The sequence below is a fragment of the Orbicella faveolata genome, unplaced genomic scaffold (genome assembly GCF_042242905.1).
Source record: "Orbicella faveolata isolate gen_17 unplaced genomic scaffold, um_ofav_v1 contig_26, whole genome shotgun sequence".
In the NCBI taxonomy this organism is placed as follows: domain Eukaryota; kingdom Metazoa; phylum Cnidaria; class Anthozoa; order Scleractinia; family Merulinidae; genus Orbicella; species Orbicella faveolata.
In genome coordinates this window covers 10,784,983-10,807,500 of record NW_028301554.1, presented here as the reverse complement: position 1 = coordinate 10,807,500, position 22,518 = coordinate 10,784,983, and the positions used below count along the sequence as shown (strand labels likewise).

Genomic DNA, 22,518 nt, shown 5'->3' with positions numbered 1-22,518 from the left:
TGGTGTTGAAACTACTGGATCAGTTTGTGTGTACTCAGAACGAGTGATCACAAACCTTGCTCCTACGCAACACTGAGTACTCGCATCTTGCGAAGAAACGCTTAAATTCCCTGGGCTGGTTGCCATTGAACTGGCTGACTCAGCTGGTTCTTCAATAATGATGCAAGCTCCTTCTGTTGGAGTGCTTTGTGGCACAGCTCGAAAAATCTTAACAACAAGAATTTGACATTTTAAAATGCATATCAAGGTACTCACTGACTGAGAATTTATTTAGTCAGAGCCATCAAATCAATACAACCAGTGCTTTGCAGCACAGCTTGAAAAATCGTAAGAACAAGAAAATGCCACCCAGCAATCAAATTAATACAACCAGTGTAAACACACTTCACACTTCACACTTCACCGTTAATCAATCGACTGATGAGGATAGTGCCATTTGAAGAAATAAAGGAGACAAAAGACTACTAGACAAGAATTTTAGTTCAGGAAATTTTATTACATTTGAGAAAAATACAAGTCTGAGTTCGATATTCGACACTCACCTCTTGTCGTAACTCTTCTGCTCGCTGCCGGCTCTCACGATTCTCGCTACTTATTCTAGGTTTCTTCAGTTCAGGCCCAAAAGAAAACACCAAAGGTATCACATCACGTTTAAGACATCTTTTGACCTTTAGCTCGGGCATTAATTGTGCTTTCAAGTCCATTTCAAAGCAATCATCGGTGAAATGTTCACTGCACACATAACAGTTTTGTAATGGAGGAAAATTAGCCCTTCTGATCCTCGCTAACCAGGCTTTTTGCAATCCTTTATCATTGGGGATGCGATGGTAACTTATGTTAGACGTCTTAGATGAATGGTTAATACAACCAGGCACGCAGCAGTGGACCATTATCACTATTCCACAGTGAGATTATATGGAAACAAAACTACATAAATATTTCAGGAGCTGAGCTACTAGAGTTTTGCAACTGAAAAGCCCGCGAACTTCGTGCAATCGTGTTTCACGATATGACGTCAGTCGATGTTCCGCTGACCGTTTCAACTCCCACATTCCAAAATCAAGATGGCGGGTCATTCACGAAACTTTGGATCGATTTTTTAATAAAAATATTTCACGTGGGTAAGATTCATGCCAACCAAAATACTCCAGGTAATATAATTATTGATATAAAATTCTCTTAAAATAGGCCTAAGTTCCCCTTTAAACTATACCTACATTGCATAAAAGCTAGTTATAAAGCAGTGATATTGCATACCACATGAAAACTTAAGTTTCTCAGCAAAGTTTTCAGCAGCACATCAGTTAACTTGGAGTTATGCCTGTCTCCCACATCCTTTTGGGTCCCAAGTAGATCCTCTTTATCTTTCTTCATTCCAGAGAATCCCAAGAGTGTTGCAATGTGTCTGTCATCTTGCATACTTGTAAGGATCATACTCAATTGTTTCCGCTATGGAAGGTTTTATAAAATCAGTGATACATATACAAGTTTGCCTACACAATATGACTGATAATACAATGTGTAGATCTCTAAAACAAAACCTATTCCTTTTAAGGTGGCTCGAAATAGTTTAATGGCACGTGCAGACTGGGTTCTAATACTTGTAGCTTGCATGTGAGTTATAAAAACCCATGAAGCAATGTAAACAATATGGCGTCTGTGGTCTATTTTCGCCTACCTCTTGAGTGCCACTTTAAAAGCTCATGGTCAAATGTTTTTTTTTGTTTTTTTAATAATTTGCTTCCACAGGAATTCCTCTTCCTTGGTTACTTCCTCACTTCAGCATTATGTTTGCTTCACTTCCACTCACAGCAGCCAAGAAAAATCTCATAACAATGATCGACGTTTTCCTCGTAGAGTCCCGCAAGGAATTACGTGGCTAGCAGGGGTTGTTTAGTCATTTGTTTTGGGCAGCTTTCATACAGAATGTGTTGGAGAGGAAACGTCCAGTGAAAGTAAAAAAGAGGTAGACAGAAAAACACCTAAAACACAGCCCATGAAGATTGATAGTTGAACAAAACAAAAAATTACTCAAGCAGTTAATTTATTCAAAGGCGGCATGGTGAAAACAAAACTTCAGTTTGATGGCGACGAGGAAAGAGGGGTACAGAACTAGCAAAGAATGCAAATAGTTTCAGTGAGATAAGCTTAAGACTTATTTGTTTTGTTTGCTTTTCAATTTTCAATGCACGGGTAAGACCAGAGATATGAGGCTTGATCATTTACAGTATACAAATAAAATGACGATGTGAACACCACAGTTGTACTGATGATTTAAGCAACTGCAAATTACGCTGAAAAAATATTTCTGGACTTGAATGTCCATGAATAACAAACAACATTAGATGAGAACATTTCTTGAATTAGAAAACTTTACCCGCCTGATTTTGACACTTTTCTTCTAATCCAGAAAAAGATCAAACAGAAAAATATCTCCTATTCACAAAAAATACAAATACTTTGCACTGACAACTGGAAGGTAATATCGTGTCATTCCCTTACTTTGCCGACTGTACCCACACATGGAGTCAGTTGAGCCTGTGAAAAACTCTGCACATGCGTAAACACTGATCTTGTCGACTTGCAATTTTTCCTCATCTTCCAAATTCATCTGCTCAACAGAATTTTTTAAACTTAAATACTTTCAAGATCATTCCTGATAACATCTAATAAAGGAGTTTGAGAAGGGTTCACCAACCTGTTTTCTAAATAAGACAATAGATTCCAATTTTGAGTGCACAACTGAATGCATCATATGGTTGCCATGGTAACAGGTTTTGGAAAAAAAATTGATGAAATGATTCTATGATGTCTCTTTCATTTCTGTGGCAAATTTCATACTGGTACGATGAACCAAACTGTATTTAAAAGAGAATTTGTAAAACTTGTTTGGGAAAATGAAAACTATTTCGAGCCACCAAGATGAACTTGAACAACGTATCCCTTATAAAATATTGTAAAAATTTGATGCAGTTCACTGAAACCACAACAAAATGACTGCATATAGTTACCATGGCAGTCATTAATTTTTAATTATCTGTGTGGGTGCATAATACCATATACTAATTTAGCCAGGGCTTTAAAACTAATGAAAAAAGAATTACATGTGAGAAAGGTGAATTGATCAACATGACATGAGTGTGGGACAAAGAAAAAATCTGAGTCCCTGTCAGGAATTAAACCCATGACCTCCCGAACACCAGGCGGTCACTCTATCCACTGAGCTACCAGAACTCATGGAGAGCAAGGTCATTTAACTGAGTTCATATGTGACAGGTGTCCTGCATACTGCTAGGATCAGCACTGTCGAAGATGCCCTCGGGAAACTGAGTTTTTTGCATACGTTATTTCTCCAAAACGAAGCACAGATCAACAAAAACAATTATGGAATGATGCTTTTCATGTCAAAACAAGTCAGTCTGCCAGAAATTAACTTGATCTTGCAAAAAATGAAAATCGGCCCAAAAAGCAATATACATGTACACACTTTTGGTACGAAACCCTTCAATTAACCTGGTATTTACTGGTACATTTTTGTGAGAAAAAATCCGGTCATTTTTCAAGCGCAGAGATATTGTGTACAGACTGTTTAATCTTCATTCATACAAGTTTTTCTTGTTGATTAAAACTTTTCAAGCTCCAAAATATCTCTAACTCTATATTGGGTTCTTTTCTGTAAAACACTATTGTTTTTGGTACCATTGAGAATCCTGATTGAGAGTAGTTGTGAAAGTTTGGGTGGTATTTATTTAAGGATGTTTGCGCTAATTGTTTCTGCGCATCCTTACTGCGCACACAAATTAACACACAATGGCAAGCATGAGCACACACGCTAAGTAATACATGTAAAATGAACAATGATAGGGCAGATGGCCATTGCTATAGCTTTGCCTGGATTTAACAATCTTGGACGTTCAGTGACCCCTATGTTTCATTTGTTGGATCATTCATTTTTCTCTACCGACTTTCTACGTGTAGCGAAAAAATGAAGAAAATATATTGATTAGATGTTTGAATTTTTTGCACAATGCACCATCGAATTCCATTACTTTCAGCTCCTAATTTATGTGGGGTGGTTTCAAATGCCTCTTGAAGGGTTAAGTTTCGTGAAAATGTTGACAACATTTGGAATTATTCACGCAACAGACCCACTTCTACAAAATATGACTAAGATCGCTTGCCTCCATTGACTCACCTTCTATATTTTTTACTATAAACCCCTGTAGACCATGCTGAATTATGTGTGCCAAAAATCAGGGTAGTTTTCCACACGCTTTATCTCTGAAATAAAGTCGGTGACCCCCAATTTTTTTTTTGCATTTCTGACACAAGTACAGTACTGTGCAAAAAGAATGCAAACGAATTTTGTCGAAATTCAGCTATTGTTCCCATGAAATATCATAGAAATTTCGAGCGAAGAATCATGATTTATCAGGCGATGTTTCGAAGAAATTTCATTGAGTGATACAAAAATTCACTAATCTAAGAACGATTTTTCGATGAGATTTTGCCAGTAATTAAACGAAAAATCGCATCCTGAAATGATATTTCGTTGAGTGTCTATAAGCGTATGGTATTCATGAATGAATGGAATTGACAACTGTAAACACAGCACTTCAATTACCTTTAAAACAACTAAGCTGAGTGTCAACACAACCTGAACGAAACTATTCCAGAGAATTCGCAAAATATTTCATAAAATCTATAAGCTTGATGTTTATTCGATAGTTTGTCTATGAAGAGGTCAACAGTGTGATGCCCTTACCATTTCGATTGACAATAACGTTCGATCTAAGCTTACGTTTTCCTCTCTCGTCAAGTCCTTCAAATTTCCTTTGCCGTTTATCATTCACAAGCAACTCAACATATCGAGTCTCCTGTCGAGGTGTGGTGTTAACCTCCGCTTCCGTAAAATGAATGCCTAGCATGCGCCAGTAACATCAAGAAGTGCCTTCGAATTCCCTCACGCATTAGATTTCATTCCATTTTCTGCCATCCATATAAGGAAGGTAGGTCCCAGTCTTCAATGAGTTGAGTGTGTTTGTAACAGGCGAACAAAACGTAATGGGGTGAAACAAAAACTTTTCTTTTCCAGTTTAGACATCTTTAATTGTACACTAGTTCATGTATACAAGCTATTTAATTTAAAAGGGAGTTTTATATAGGCGATGAAAGGCAAGTGTAGTTTGATATGGAGGGCATGATTGCTCAGGAGTAACTGATGATCGATCTTTGAATGTATGGATATAAACAAGGGTTGCCATGTTTACATGACCGTTTGCATCACACTGTGAGCATGGAGATGAAGTCTCAGGAGAGTTAATGAACTAGGTAAGTTTGAATTTTTTAATAAAAAAAGGATGTTTATATCTGTTTTCGGACATTATTTATAGAGTGAATTTTCGTGCGGCTTTTCGCTACAGTGCGAACTCTTTCTCCTGAAAATTCCTTATTCTCAATGATATTTCACCTGAATATTCACATGGTCTTGCGAAAAACAGCCCTAATCATTTTGATTAAAACAATAGACCTTTCGAAAATTTCGTCAAACTTCGTACAAAAAGTCGTTTCACTCGAAATTTCTTTAAATTTCTTCGAAAAGCACCAAAAAGTCGCGAAAAGTACCGAATTTCGTTTGCATTCTTTTTGTACAGTACTGTAACTCATTATCTGACTGCAGTAAAAATTTAAAAATCTATTGAGTGGAAAATTTTTGCACAAACATCCTTAAGATTGATATTTCCTGTCAAGTGGCCCTAGAGCAGCTTTTATTATTTCTACTTAGAACAGGAAATTTGCTCATTTGTAATTTGTACACTACTCATATCAAGTGGTAACCTGGAGTGATACACTTCTTTTTAATGGTACACAATTTCAGCATAAGTAACACTTGACTTTTTACACAGTTTCAAGATGGGAAAGAACATGGATTTTTGTCTAGGTAATTTACTCTGGACACTTTTTTGATTATGTCAAGAGAACAATAGAATTACCTTCAACAGTAATGACAAATTGATTTGAATCTAAAAAAAGCATGTTGTGATTCGACATTGTAAGGAGGAGCCTGTCACGCCTACAACATGTAACATATTGTACGTTGGTATGGCATGTATCAATCATGTGAAATCAGCTGTTGCTAAAAGCCCATGCTATGCTGACAAAATTTCTTTGACTCTGTCAAAGGTCAAAATTTTATCCGTCAAATTTTCAAGTTTGTCGTAGTGGTAACCTGCGGTACAACCAGACATGTCACAAAGTCCTTGATATACACCGGCAGTGTAGACTGTCTGTAAAACAGATTATAGTGATGGGCAGAATCAAAAACAGTACAATCTTTGTTTACCACAAAGTGTGAATCACATGGTGAGATCAAAGATTGAAGAGAGGTCAAAGCGAAATTAAATTTAAAAGATTGACAGTTTTTTTTTTTTCTGATAATGTTCTGTAAATTGAAAAATCTTGAGCCCTTGACTTTTAAAACTTGAAATCTTCTTTTAATTTCATTTAATTAGTTTTCAGGTTTTGGTATTGAGGAGATATTTATCGATTCTGTCAACCCTGTGTTCACACTCAAGCATTTACAGAGGTAAACATTATGTAACTGACTAAACCGTGGTAAAATTGTACAGTGTTTATACTGGCTCAAATAGGGGTATCGAATGATCCCATTCAATTTAAAAGTGCGTGCAAAATTTGGAATTGCTCGCAAAAATTAGATGAGTGTTTGATTGCTCATGCTGGCAAAACTTTTGCAACTGCTCGCATGCTCAGATTCTGGTAGTATTTAGGTTTTTCTTGTGGATAGAGACTGGTTTTAGATCTCCTTGAGCGTCCATCCACTGACTCATGTGAAGCTACATTTGGCATCAAACAAGGCATACTGGCTGATAGCGCAGTAAGCGGCTGAGATTGGTTGAGCCGCGATAAGATCCTCCAAAAGGCTAGAGACAACATGCCTCTAGCCTTTTGGAAGTTTCAGCCAGATTACTTGGCGCAAAACAACTTTTCCTTTTAATTTGAAAGAGAGATTCCAGCCAGCGGAAAATTTACGAAGTGCTCACTGCTCACCATCTACATTCTCTGAAGTGCTCACTGCTCACAAGACAAATCTGATCACTGCTCATGCTCGCAAAAATAAACGCACTGTTCGCATGCTCACAAATGCTCACAAAGGCCATTGGATACCCCTTCAAATAACCAAGTTAAACCTGTCATAAATCACATTCAAATTGAATTGGCCACAAATTCTAAAATCCATGCGTAAAATACCCACATTCAAAAGAGAAGCTGCGGCTCTTGTAGTCCTCACGCTAACTTTGTTGTTCTTGAGCAGAAAACTCAGTACTCAAGATTTCAGCAACACTCACTTTTTCAGCAACTCAAGAAGTCGAGGTGAATGCAACTGATTATACTTCAAATTGCTCTTTGAAAAACAAGGTGTGCTAGACGTGCGTAGTCATGACCAAGAAACTAATTCTGTTTTGAAACCCTTTTACACAGAGATTTTGTTGGAAAATGGTGGAAAGAGAACTTCGGAACATCTAGACATGCATTTGAATATTATTGTCTGAGTGGCTGGTCTGGATTTGGCTTACCTTTTTGCCATGACTCCGACATAGATTGAAAAAAACATTGTTGAAAATGCAGTTGTGAAAACGTAACTGAATGAGATTGACACAATCTGGACACCACAGGATGCAAGATACTATGCAACCACAAGTGGATATATCCGTCATCTCGACCTTGGTTACCGACCTAAATCATGCTTGATCACAGGGTAAATCGAACTTTTACCTTGGTTAACTTTCTATTGTCTCATGGTGTTAACAATTATTTTCCCCAAAATAAACACATCACAACGCTTTTCATTGCCTACATGTTGATACTGCTGATGCCTCTAAATCAGCTAAAAAAGCCAAGGAGTCAATAATACATTCAGTCCAGGATTGTCAGGATTAACCTCTCTGTCCTCACTCATGGTTTCCACGTATCCCCAAAGGCTGAGCTCCAGGTGCATTGTAGCAGAGGTCAAGTTACTTGTCACACTATGCATCAATGGAAACAGCTTCGGATTGGCAGTTGAAGCACACAGAGTGTGTTCATGTGACGTCATCAAATTCTCAAATCCAAAACTAAAGGGCCACTAAAGGTTTTCTCCTCATCAGGCAAAAGAGGTACTAAATTCATATCAGTTTACAACTTTCCAGCTCAATAGCGTCCTTCATTTGGAAACCAGTGCATTTTGAGTTTCAGAGTTATGGCAGAGCTCAACATAAAGCTAAGATCGCATTTGTCAAAAAATATACACTTATCTCATGATTTTTAGCCATTTAGGAGCTAAAGTATTAGGAAAAGTGCTTGTGCAAATTTTTTTTGGTTTGGTTCAGATAATCAGTCGACTAGATAGCCAAAGTATAAGTTCCAGAAGTTTACACTATTTTTCCGGCCACTATATTGGAGGACTAAGGAGGTCCTCCAACATGGCAGCTCAATGCTAGGCTCTACAATTTTGCGCAGAACATTTCAATGAATATCTCAACTTTGGGACCAGGCACACACCTTAAACTTGGAGAACTGTCTTCTTTAGTTATCATCTATAATATCACAATTTTTTTGACTTTATCCACTGAATGGTTCTTGATTTTGTTTTTTATTGTGTGACAATGAACACACTCTTGAAGATTAACTAGACAGTGTTGGTTGGTATTTTGTTACAAATGTTAAAAACACAATGGTACGTTCTTGTCATAAATTAGAACAGATTAACGAAGTTTGCATGCTAAAGTTAGGTGTGAGAAAGGTCAAACAAGAAACCACAGCACTGCAGATAATTTTATTTCGCCAAACACTGTAGCATGAAAAACACAAACATCGCACACCAAAGGGTTTGAAATCACCTCAACACTGCAAGTTGGGATTTTATTCACTGAATCACCGCATTAAAAACAAAAGAACAAGCTTAAATTTTGGCCTGTAGGAAATTTTAAAGAACCCATTAATATTTGATTTGCATTCGTGAAAATTTTCTCACTTGCCCAAAGTGAAGTTTGCTTTGGTTTGCAAAATTTTGTAATTCAGGCTCAGCTCATAACTCTCAATACTACTGTCAAATATTATCCTACCGTCAATGCTAAGTTCTGTTTGTTATTTTAATTCACTGTAAATGAACTTTGACTGAAAAGCAAACAATACAAGTTTCAGTTTTTTAAAATGCAACAAGCGTAGTAACGTAATATCTAAAACAATATAAGTGCCTGCACTACTGTATGTACAAAGTCATGTATTCATGCACTAATTCCTAACATTTTGCTTACTAGTAAGCAGAAATAGCACAAAGCTTAACGCTAGTAAAACACATTTAAACAAAACATAATAAGCAGCATATTCCACAATCATCCTCGAACAAGTGATAAGGCATCCTTGCCTTTGACGAAACTGATGTGACAGCCAATACTGAACCGATATAATTCAATTGATATTCCCACACTTGCGGCTAATAATTATAGATTTTTATCTAACAAACAATGACTCATTCAGTGTATGGTGCAACTCGAACTGATAGTTCAAGCCAAGAAATACTGACTAGTGAGATACTTGTAAAATACTTGTGAGATACTGGCTTGTGAAAGCTTGTGTGGTGCAACCCACAAAGAAGTTCAAGCCAATGAACATGGGCTTCCGAAAGTGTATTAGGTGCAGTGCAAACAGCACAAGCCGAGCCTGGATATGCTGGCTTGGGAGAGCAAAACAACTTCTGAATTGCCAAGAAAACTTGCTCAGCAACACTTGAATGAAATAACAGGGAATAAACGAGGCATCTCATAAGCTTTTCTTGACAACAGTGCAGTTAATTTCCAATAACAAAGCAGCACAACATAGCAATTGAAAAATGCAAAATAACTTACCTTGAAAACTGTAACCAAATCCAGACAAAAGGCAGGGCAAAGAATCGAAAAGAACTTCTCTGACCAAGCAATATGACTAGAGCTAGCAACGACTACACACTGCAAATGAAAGGCTGCGTCCAAGAACGTCCCCTAGATTTTTCGGCCATTTTTGAAAGTGCTTAAAACTAGTCCTTCAAGTCCTTCAAATAAACGAAGCCGGGCCTTTGTTATGATAAACAGAGCCAATCCTTTGTTATAATAGCCAAGCCAAGCCTTTGTTATAAGTCGAAGTCTCGCCTCGGTTTATTATAACAAAGGATCGGCCCGCCGCGACCGCAACAACTTTGATTTTACTTAGAAACCAGCAAAATGTCAATTTCACGCAATTTATATAAACTCAAATTTATTGATTTCAGGTCAAAAGTGGTTAAAACGTTGACTCATGTTAACGCGCGACGGCAAGGATGTTGATTTCTCTTAGAGAGCAGCAAAATGTCAATTTCACGCAACGTAAAAGCTCAAAAATGTCGATTTTAGGTCAAAAAAGGTTTAAATGTTGCTTTCATATTAACCCATTACGGTAGGGATGTTGATTTCACTTAGAAAACAGCAAAATGTTAATTTTACGCAACGAATAAGCTCAAAAATGTTAATTTCAGGTCTAAATAGGTAAAAATGCTGATTTCACGTTAACGTGTGACAGCAAAGATGTTGATTTCACTTAGAAAACTGCAAAATGTTAATTTCACGCAACGAATAAGCTCAAAAATGTTAATTTCAGGTCTAAATAGGTAAAAATGCTGACTTTACGTTTACGCGTGACAGCAAGGATGTTGATTTCACTTAGAAAACGGCAAAATGTTAATTTCACGCAGCGTATAAGCTCAAAAATGTTGATTTCAGGTCTAAATAGGTAAAAATGCTGATTTGACATTAACACATGACAGCAAGGATGTTGATTTCACTTAGAAAACAGCAAAATGTTCATTTCACGTAACGTATAAGCTCAAAAATGTTAATTTCAGGTCTAAATAGGTAAAAATGCTGATTTTACGTTAACACGTGATGGCAAGGATGTTCATTGCACTTAGAAAACAGCAAAATGTTAATTTCACGCAACGTATAAGCTCAAAAATGTTAATTTCAGGTCTAAATAGGTAAAAATGCTGATTTCACGTTAACGCGTGACAGCAAGGATGTTGATTTCACTTAGAAAACAGCAAAATGTTAATTTCACACAGCGTATAAGCTCAAAACTGTTGATTTCAGGTCTAGATAGGTTAAAATGCTGATTTCACGTTAACGCGTGACAGCAAGGATGTTGATTTCACTTAGAAAACAGCAAAATGTTAATTTCACGCAACTTATAAGCTAAAAATTGTTGATCTCAGGTCTAAATAGGTAAAAATGCTGATTTCAAGTTAACGCGTGACGGCAAGGATGTTGATTTCACTTAGAAAACAGGAAAATGTTAATTTCACGCAACGTATAAGCTCAAAAATGTTGATTTCAGGTTTAAATAGGTATAATATGGCGGCCGGAAAATAGTGTTAATATCTGGAACTTACTTTGGTTATCTGGGACAATGATTATCCGCACTGAACAAATAAACATCAAATAAGCACTTTTCCAAATACAGCAACGTCTTAAATGGCTAAAAATCACGAGATAAATACATATTTTTTGACAAACGCGATCGTAGCTTTATGTCACGCACCGCCTAACAGATTAACAAATTAACCCTTCTGCGCAACGTACGGGTCTCCATACATCTGCATGTCCGCTGATCCCAGAAGTTCAAAACACTACAAATCATGCCGATATGAAATAAAATCAACGCAACCTGGATCACAGATCTATGTTACAATCGATCGCTACTTGTTGGCCATTATTACCTTTAAATGAAAAAAGCCGCAACAAGCTAATCACCAGTTCGAGAAACGCGAGCAGAACGTAATTGCAATGCATGCCGGGAAGGGTCTTTACACCTCGTGCGCAGGAAAACATGGCGGTCGATACGAGACAAATTTTATCACTCAAAAACCACTTCTCGCTTTCCAAACTTTGACACTAGCAACGCTTGGCAAATGGGCCACAACTCACGAGAGGGTATTTTTCTTGGGCAAGAACTGCTCTTGGACTTTGCTGTCTGGCTCGATCTGACTTCGAACGCCGATAACACGATTATGGTATATCAGCTACCTTTGAAGTTTCAGAACACATTTTGATTCTTTAAAACGTGCTGATGACTTACGGGTTTATCGAGGCTTTATGATGCCTCTCAACCACCAGGCAGGCACACAAGGTACTTTAACACTAGGCTTAAGATATTAGTTGACAGAGCTCTAATGCGGCACATCTCTTTTTCGTTCGATGGTATTTCGTTTGCTGCTTGATCGATTCACGTGTTGTGTTTACGTCACAATAACCGATGTAAACAATCTGTTCCCAGATTTCCGCTCTATATACTATTTTCCTTTGACTTTAAGACAACTAAGATTCAGTGGAATACACTATAAACAGTCTGCCTGTTTGCTGTTCAACAAAATAATAAGGTTTCTTTTGTTTTTTGTTCAACAAAAGATCTCCAAAAGATGCCACTTGGAAAACTGAGCTTTTTGCATACGTTATTTCTCGAGAATGAAGAGTGCCCCAGCCAAAAAAATTCAGAGCAATGTTTCTCAGGTACAACGAAGCCTACATGCCAAAATTCAGCTATTTTTGAACACTTTCAAAATGGCCAAAAAATCTAGGGGACATTCTTGCACGTGGCCTTTCAAATGTAGCAGTAGCTGCCTTCACTCAAAAACAATCACCCACAACACTAGTACCCAGTCTACCTTTCAGACTACTCATGCTCACAAAGATCTGTCACCTTACAGTTGTCCTCAAACCCACAAGATAATCACTGGCTATATGGGATTATGCAATGTATTGCATAATCCCACAAAAAGCTTAAGACCTTAAAATTCCCCATCTTTATTCACTTATCACTAATCACCAAGACTTCAACAGTGCTGATCCTAGCAGTATGCAGGACACCAGTCACATATGAACTCAGTTAAATGACCTTGCTCTCCATGAGTTCTCGTAGCTCAGTGGATAGAGCAACTGCCCAGTGTTCGGGAGGTCATGGGTTTAATTCCTGTCAGAGACTCAGATTTTTTCTTTGCTCCACACTTGTGTCATGTTGATGAACTTACCTGTCGTATTTCATCGCCAAGCTTGAAATTCACCATCTTTATTCATTTATAAAGAAATACATGTATTTCCTCACTTTCAAGGACTCTTTAAGAATCTGGTAAATTTCTACAGACTTTTCAAGACCTGTGCACTCCATGTGCTATCTCAAGATTCTTGAGCATATTTCAAGACATTGTAGACTTTCTATGAGTGTCACAGTGTAATTATGTAACCAAATTTACCTCTCCTACAGTCAGAGAGTCCCAGCTGTCTGGTGCTTGAGGAAGTAAACTATGCAAAACTTCCATTCTTTCAGGTAAAGGTGGCAAGAGCAAAGATGCACCAACTGATAATGCTTCATTGACTGCCTATATGAAAACATAAAGTAATACAATTAGAATATAGTTTAAGGGCCCTAGGCATATCCACCTTGTGTTGAATTTGAGGTTATATTAAATTATTATATTAAGATGATTTTCCCAGAACATTTGAGCAATAACGGCAAAAATTAAGTCACCAAAAAAACATGACACGGTAATATTTTGAATACAGTTAAGAACCTATTGAGACTTGCATATCAAGCTGATCCCGTGAGGGAAAACTGACCTTTTCTTTTTTGTTTCTAGTACAAAATGCTGTTTATTTTCAAAATTAATGAAAAAAATTTTTTTTCTTTTTTTTTACTATCTATTCTTACTACTAAAATGGAGTTGAAATGATATGCAATATTCTTTGAACACCTTAAATAATTTATTCAAACGTTGTGAAAACCATTCTTATCGCCCCATGTCTTGCTTTACATTTTACATGTGGCGGCTAGGCCACACCTTTATTTCCATTCCAGTTTTAGATTGAGAGCTATTTTGTTGAATTATGACATAAACATTATTAATAAAGTGTATTATTGTGTGTCTCACGATGTAGTCACTTGAGATGTAGATCGTGACGTTTCGACTGCTTACTGCTAGTCTTCTTCAGGCGATAAGGTCAACTGATTGCACAGTATCATTTATATCACAAAGGATGGCTGTGATTGGTGCATTTCGATCCTCCTATTGTTCCATTGTTCCGGCGAGTAGCTGTTCCCTCAGCGGTCCGTTGTTGTACCGTTCTCCTGTTGTTGTCTTTCTTGATCGTGGGTATCCATGCTTCAGGAATTTCAATTCCACTATCCCTGTTGATGTTGTTAGGGTGAAGTCTTATGTGAATAGGTTCCTTGACCCTACGTGTGTACCAGTGAGGACCTTGATCAATAAACTTGACCTCATTCCAGATAGGATAGTGGCTGGTCTCGTGGGTGTGTTCAGAAACGGCGGAGGTCTGGGTACGGGCGAGTTGTATATCCCTGCCGTGTTCTTTGATCCTCTCCTGCATAGATCTCCCTGTTTCCCCGATGTAGACAACAACCTTTTCCTACATAGATCTTAATACGAAATCCAAGAGGTCCGCAATTTGAACTGGTGTAAGTGTCATGCGGTCAGCCAGGCCTGCGTCGTTCTCCATTTTTTGTAGCACGGCTTGTACGGTGCCCTCGATCGGTACATTGGTAAACAGTGACTCTACGTCGAAAGACACCATGATCTCGTGGTCCTGAATCTCTTCACTGGCGATAGTGGAGGCGAAGTCAGTTGAGTTCTTCACTGTGAAGTTCGAGTTACCAGCAAGAGGAGATAATATGTTAGCCAAGAAAGTAGACAGGTCGTATGCAAAGGTGTTGACACACGACACAATTGGCCTAAGCGGTGTGCCGGACTTGTCGGTCTTCGCCAAGCCATAGATCCTAGGTGGTTGTTTGTGTCGGGGTCTGATCTTATTACAAACCGCCTCTGATATGTGTCCACTCTGTTTCAGGGTTAGCAGCTTCTCAGATAGCTTCCTGTCTGCTTTCTTGGCTAACGTATTATCTCTTCTTGCAGGTAACTTGAACTTCACAGTGAAGAACTCAACTGACTTCACCTCCACTATCGCCAGTGAAGAGATCCAGGACCACGAGATCATGGTGTCTTTCGATGTAGAGTCACTGTTTACCAACGTACCAATCGAGGGCACCGTACAAGCCGCGCTACAAAAAATGGAGAACGACGCAGGCCTGGTTGACCGCATGACACTTACACCAGTTCAAATCACGGACCTCTTGAATTTCGTATTAAGATCTACATACTTCCAGTACAACGGATTGATTTACGAACGAGACGGCGCAGCCATGGGGAGCCCTGTATCCGCAGTTATTGCTAATCTCTACATGGAGATATTTGAAAAACAAGTAATAGAGTCTGCACCTTGCAAGCCTAAGATCTGGAAACGCTATGTAGATGATACTTTCACCATCCTGCATCGGGATAGAGTTGATGTCTTCCTGCAACACCTGAACTTTCAACAACCATCAATCCTTTTCACCATGGAGATCGAGAACAACAGCAAGATCGCCTTTCTCGACATGTCAGTTTACAGAGAACCTGATGGCCGCCTTACCACCAGTGTCTACAGGAAACCAACACATACTGATCAGTACCTAGCATATAATTCACACCACTCTCAGTCAGTAAAGCGCAGTATTGTGAAGTGTCTGTACGACCGGGCTAAACGTCTCGTCACCAAACCATTAGTAATCGCTGGAGAGAAGAAACATCTGTCATCTGTACTTGTTTCTAACGGATATCCCTCCTCTTTTGTACAGAAGATCACAAAGGCACGAACAACCCCAAGAAGAGAGCCTGTCGCGGAATTTAAATCCACCGCCATTTTACCTTATGTCCAAGGAGTTTCGGAGTCTCTCCACCGCTGCCTAGAACAACAAGGCATTCGCACCGTCTTTAAGTCCGACACGACACTTCGGTCACACTTAGTGCGACCAAAGGACACTGTCAACCCGGCTAAACAAGATGGTGTTCTCTACAGGATTCCCTGTGAGTGCGGCACAGTCTACATCGGGGAAACAGGGAGATCTATGCAGGAGAGGATCAAAGAACACGACAGGGATATACGACTCGCCCGTACCCAGACCTCTGCCGTTTCTGAACACACCCACGAGACCAGCCACTATCCTATCTGGAATGAGGTCAAGTTTATTGATCGAGATCCTCACTGGTACACACGTAGGGTCAAGGAACCTATTCACATAAGACTTCACCCTAACAACATCAACAGGGATAGTGAAATCGAAATTCCTGAAGCATGGATACCCACGATCAAGAAACACAACAACAGGAGAACGGTACAACAGCGGACCGCTGAGGGAACAGCTACTCACCGGAACAATGGAACAATAGGAGGATCGAAATGCACCAATCACAGCCAACCTTTGTGATATAAATGATACCATGCAATCAGTCAACCTTATCGCCTGAAGAAGACTAGCAGTAAGCAGTCGAAACATCATGATCTACATCTCAAGTGACTACATCGTGAGACAAACGATAATACACTTTATTATTGCATCTACCATGATGAATAACAACAACCTTTTCCTCGACATTGACATAAATATTATTGCAGCACAACAAAGTTCTAAGAAATAACTTCCAGTGATTCTTGGCTATTTTCACTGATGAAGACCTGTTTGGGAGTGCGACTTGTGCCATGCAATGCTTGACTGGTGAAAATACCCAAGAATCAATGAAAACCGTGCTGTAAATTTTCTGTATTACCCAAAAAATGCCTTTAAAGAAAACTAATTTTGACCAAGCTTCGATTTCTGAATATAGCCAAGTATTTCTGAAAAGTATTTCTTAGAATTGTGTTGTCCAGTAGATTTCCTGTACACCCAAAAATTGCCTTTAGAGATGATCAAGCTTCCAAAATAACTAACCTCTTGTATGTCCTCAGATGTAGTTGTGTCCAACAGTCTAAAGAGCAAAAGCCTCAAGGGACGAGTGTGTTTACCAAGTACACAGGCTGAAGCTCCTGCAGTTGAGGCTAGTGACAAGTGATTTGAGAGAAGCTCAAGACACAGCAAGGTGAATTGATGGCATTCACTGACAAAAAAATAACCAAAAATAATGGTCTGACGTGAAATGTGCACAATACCTCAAAGGTGTAAATATAGTTGAATCTTTCTGTAATTGTAACTATGATTTTAATCAGTCTGGAGTGCAGAGTGTTGACCATTAGGCCAAAGAGCCTCCCACAAACATACATTGAAGTGTTAGAACAATAACAAAAGTCAGTTGGTTTACTCAACCAGCAGACCATGCTTATTATAATTATGCTGACAACTATTAATAGTGCAGATTTATTAATGTTGGTAAAATTCCATAGACATTTGAAAGTATCAGTAGCATATTATCATATCTCACCTTCTTTGAATGAAACACTAACACGAATTGAAAAGGTTTCACCCTCAGAAAATTATCCCAAATTTGGGACAAACAATTTCTTGACAATTAAATTATTATCTTGAATTCATAATCTACAGTACCACTCAAAAGTAGGTTACCACCTCTTGTCACATTTTTCACAAGACGCATCTCATTTCTATTGAGAAGAACTGACTACAGAAGCATTTGGTATGGAATATATTACTCGCAAGAAGCTGGCATGTATATCAAAAGCAACTGCTACTATGGAGAGCATGCGTGACGTCCGTTTGAGTGGTTGTGCTTTTTGAGTGGAAGCCTCTCCCTACCTCTTAGGCCGAATTTTCGCTCTACTTTAAAACTTAAATGCCATCTTATGCCTGAAAATTTGAAAAAGAACAAGAGAGGAGCCCAAGACTCTGTAGAAAATGAAGTGAAGGAAGCAAAGCGCCAAGTCAAGACCTCCGAGAACATGGCCGATAACGACAACCAAGAGAAATCTGAAGTTGAACCCACTCTGTCAGATTTACGAAGCATGTTGGTGGTATTACAGTGCTCTGTAAACAATATCCTACTCAACAACAAAAACCTTAAGAGGAAATGTCGGCGCTGAAATTATCAGTAGTTTCTCAAGGCCGTGAATTTCAAAAGATGAAAGAATCAGTCCAACGCATAACAAAGGAGAATGAATCTCTTAAGAATGAACTCATACCTGCCAAAGAAAAACTTAAAGAACAGAAGGAAGAAACGCAATCTCTTGATGACTTAGAGCAGTATACAAGAAAGAATTCGCTGGAGATATCAGGAGTTCCAGAGAGCTGTTATATGTCGACGGAAGAGGTAGTCTTGAATGTTGCTAAAGCATTAAATGTCAACATAACACCTAATGACATAGAAATTTCACATAAGTTAAGACGCCAAGGAGCTACCGACACAATCATTACTGAGTTAAAAGATATCAAACTGGCCAACATTTTTCCAAAATAGCTCACCACCACTACAGATCATTGATTTTATCAATGAAATAAAATACAAATATAAAATCGAAAAGATTAATTAATGTTTTACAATGCAAAGTTCCCCTTCTCCTTATTTCTCTTCCTCTATGTATATTTTAAATAACAATAAGGGATATACTGTAAATTAAAACACTTAGAATATATGTTTAGATTTGTCAAACAAAATATAACTAGTCCTAGTGTTATTGTAATTACTTGTGTTATCGTTGGTATCTTTGTATTAATATAAGTTACTTGCATGTAAAGTATTAGCAGTCACTGTAATTAGTCGCGTTTAAGTTAGTAGAACAGTTTTAATGAAAGTTATGTGTTTGTAAAGTTTTTGTCTGTGTGTGTGTGCAAAAGCAATAAAAAATATGTGAAAAAAACTGCTACTATGCTACATGTTAGTATCAAAAAAAGTTTGATCTAATGTCAATTAATTCCTGGCTCTTTTCATGTCAAACAAAAATCGAATGTTTGTAATGATAAGTTTACTTCATATCATTTGTGCAGTTGCGGAATGTAATATTTTCAACCACAATTCACGAAGGAAACAACCTAGAGGCTACAAACTAAGAGAAGGAAATACAACAGAGAAATAGCGAGGGTTTAATACAGTGTACCCAAAAATGATACAATAATATTTGTTCACGAAAAAGAAATCATTTATTTTACCTCAGATTAAATTCAGTGGTGCAGATTTTTATCACATGCTGAGCAATGTGTTGAGCAAGTGACTCAAATTTCATTCAGGATCAAACAACTTGTACAGTGAAGCCCTTGGCTTTCATTTCGTGGACTATTTTCTGCACTTCTGGCGAGGAAAATGCTGATCATTTAACAAGTTCAGTTGCTGCTTCCATGTAAAGCATTTTTGGTAGTCAGGAGTTATTCCACATGACAAAGAGACAAGTGCTAAGTAAGTAAAAGCAACAGGCTTTTTCCTAGACTGGTTGTCTATTTTATCGCTAGGTTAAGAAATATTTTTGTCTGTTACAATTATAACAGTAATTTTAATCGTTTGGTTGTGAATTTGTTACTGGATTCGTGATAATGTTACGTTTACATTTGCACAATGAGAGGTTAGTGATCAGGTCTTACATCAGTGTTCTTCAGTAATGTCATCACAAGTTTATACACTCAACTGGATGGCTGAGAAAATAAATTTTTCATAGAGCAATAGTCACACAGAGTAATGTATATAGGTCACTCCACAATACCTTGTGTCAAAAAACGAACAAGTGCGCTGTTCTTGCTGCATTCCTACATTATTTTTCTCCAAAAAGTTATTCAACACACCAAATGTTGATTCATCCAACTCCACACAGTAGGGACGATGCCAAGAAATTGTTTGCCTGTGACAGGAAACAAGGTGATTAATGGTGCTTTTACTTTAAAACAACAATCAGTGTCATCAGTAGTTGGAACACCCACCCACATCCCCTGTGAAAGGTTGGATTAGTGAAATCTGCCCGAGCTCCTTGTTCCATGTACTTTAGTATAGCAAACAACACTGAAAAGTGCATGAAGAAGTGGGAGAGAGAATGATTAAAAGGCCAGAGTAGCAATGATGTGTCAGTGATTGAAGGCCCTGCAGGTTAAAACAGAACTATGAGTAAAAGCCTGAGTCGCATGAAAACTTTTCTTTTGCTATTGCTCAGTCAATACAGCAAGGTTTTGGTTTGAGATTTTCCAGTAAAGACCTCACTCTTGGTAATAACTATTAGTTAGTAATGGCAATTTAAAACTTGTTTGGGGAAATAGAATCAAATCTTCTCAAAAAGTATTCAGACAACTACATCACATACACAGTAACACCAACTGCACCATCAAACTCTAATCTAACTTGCATCCTTTGAAACATATACATTTTGAACATGTATGTATGTGTAGTTTTACCATATCCGCTAGTGCATGTATTGTCACACCTATCTGATCAATAGTGAATTCATGTTCTATTTAGAAACTTGGTACAGTGAGTGTTATAACTGTCTTCTTAAGACACCTTACATCAGTATAATATTTCAATGCAAATTCTTGATCCTCAGTGCCTGCTCAATAACACAATAAATAACTACAGGTAGAAAACCTTTCAGATGGTAAAGCAGTCCAAGCCAAACTATGAGAAGTTCCAGCAACAATCTGATGAACAGGCACGCCATCCAAACCAACAACCTTGGCTGGTTTTGCAACAGGTGTATTACAGTGTCCTTGGCCACACTGACCCATTGAGTTATTTCCCCAAGCATAAACATGCAAATCTAACCAAAAAACAAATTAAAGCGAACAAAGTACATGTTAATTATCAAGTTGTGTCAGAATGTAGTCACTGATGTCAACTGCAGCTACAGTACAGCCCAAAAATATTGCACGCGCAAGAAGTGGCACAAGAAGTTCTTGCACCGCAAGAACACGCAAGCCACCGCAAGAAGTAAAAATGCCGTGTTTTTGCAGTTTACCCACAAGAACTTTTGAAACACAAGAAGTTGGAAGTCTAACCACAAGAAGCCACAAGAAGTTGAAAATCTAACCGCAAGACAACGCAAGAACTTATGAATCTTTCCACAAGCCGCAAGAAGGCACAAGAAGTTCCTGCAGGTCAAACTGTCAAGATCTGTTTGTAATGCTGTGTTGGTGATCGAAATGCTCAGCGCTTGCTCACAATTTATCGAACGCTTTCGCTTATTTCGCGTAGTCACATACGAACCTGGCCCAGGTTGTTCAAAGGCTGGATAATGCTATCCACCAGATTAATTGCCATCCAGAGGATGAATTTTAACAAAACAAACAAGAAGTTCTTGCGGTTTTAACTTCTAACCATAAAGAAGTTCTTTCGGCTTGCAGGATCCAAGCGCAAGCGACCTTCAAGAAGCCGCAAGAAGTTGACTTCTTACGTACGCAAAAAGAAGTTGTTGCGCGTGCATTACCTTTGGGCTGTACTGTATCCATATTGGTTTTTTCTCCAGGTCGTCAGCCAGGCAAGTATGCCAGATGACATATGTACTTGCCCTGGCAATATTTCACTTGCCCATTCAATAGGGAAGAATTGCAATTGAACAACATGTACTGTAAACAGAAAGTTTACTTTTTTAGTATTTTCACATGACCAGTCTCGCAGAACATCATGTCCATAGTGGTGGCAGTTGATGTTGTGGAGTTGGTGGACACAGAAAATCTAGGTACAAATGAAAACCTAGGTCTCTTCAACAGCCATGAGGCTGAAAGGAACGCTTTCATTCTTCCTGCTCGTATTTGGATTGTTTTTCTGAAGTGTTAACATTACTAAATGCCACATCCTGATCGAAACAGCTGATGCGATTGTACTACATGTTTCCATGGATGCAGATGCAGTGCAGAGCATCAGTGGTTGAAATGAAAACTGGAAAATACCGCATCATCAAAGTTGGCGGAAAAAATGATGATTTTTATTGCAAAAGAAAGCTGCCAATCTTTCTTGGTTTTCTCAAAGTTCCAAATGGATAACAAGTGGTTAGAATGCTGGAACCCATAAGAAAATTAACGAAATGTTTTATTTTTCGGTAAAGTCAAACTAAACTCGTCCAGAGGATGACTCTTTGTGTTGTTTTGGTCGTCCATACTATTTGTTAGTCGTCTTGGACGACTGAACGACTGCAAATACAGATCCCTGAACTGGTTATACAGCACCATTTTTATCATTGAGAAGTCAGTGCTTTCACTAAGACTTAAGGACGTTCGTGCGAAAATTTTCCTCTTGATAGATTTTTTTAAAATTTTTACGCAGTCAGATAATCAGTTACTTGTGTCAGAAATGCAGAGAAATCTGGGAGTCACCGACTTCGTTTCAGAGATAAAGTGTGTGGAAAACTACCCTTATTTTGAAAAATTAGCGCACGTAATTCAGCATGGTCTACAGGGGTTTGTAGCTAAAAATATCAAAGGTAGAAGTGTAGAAGTGGGTCTGTTGCGTAAATAATTCCAAATGTTACCAACATTTTCACAAAACTTAACCCTTGAAGAGGCATTTGAAGCCATTGCACAGATAAACGAAGAGCTAAAAAACAGAATTCCATGGTGCATTTTGCAAAAAAGTCAAACTTCCAATCAATAGATTTTCTTCATTTTTTTGCTAAACATAGAAAATCAGTAGAGAAAATGATCCATCAAAAGAAA

The 22,518-nt window shown here is 38.1% G+C and overlaps 2 protein-coding genes across 7 annotated transcripts in view; both read right to left on the bottom strand.

Moving 5' to 3' along the window:
- The window catches only part of LOC149108129 (uncharacterized), a 1,707-nt gene extending 492 nt beyond the window's left edge, over window positions 1-1,215 (bottom strand). Inside the window, exon 1 of the mRNA XM_089295105.1 lies at window positions 1-1,215. This exon is cut by the window's left edge and continues 492 nt beyond it. Within this exon, the coding sequence (XP_089151231.1) occupies window positions 1-126 (126 nt within the window). The 5' untranslated portion in view covers window positions 127-1,215.
- Window positions 1-22,518, bottom strand: part of LOC110067114 (putative E3 ubiquitin-protein ligase HERC1) — a 302,388-nt gene that overhangs the window by 205,965 nt on the left and 73,905 nt on the right. For all 6 annotated transcript variants that reach the window (XM_089295099.1, XM_089295101.1, XM_089295095.1 and 3 more), the window contains exons 11-15: window positions 20,456-20,627; window positions 19,587-19,721; window positions 16,879-17,044; window positions 13,313-13,438; window positions 1,258-1,449 (exon numbers count right to left, since the gene is read on the bottom strand). In XM_089295099.1, the coding sequence (XP_089151225.1) occupies window positions 1,258-1,449; window positions 13,313-13,438; window positions 16,879-17,044; window positions 19,587-19,721; window positions 20,456-20,627 (791 nt within the window). The remainder of the gene's footprint in view (window positions 1-1,257; window positions 1,450-13,312; window positions 13,439-16,878; window positions 17,045-19,586; window positions 19,722-20,455; window positions 20,628-22,518) is intronic.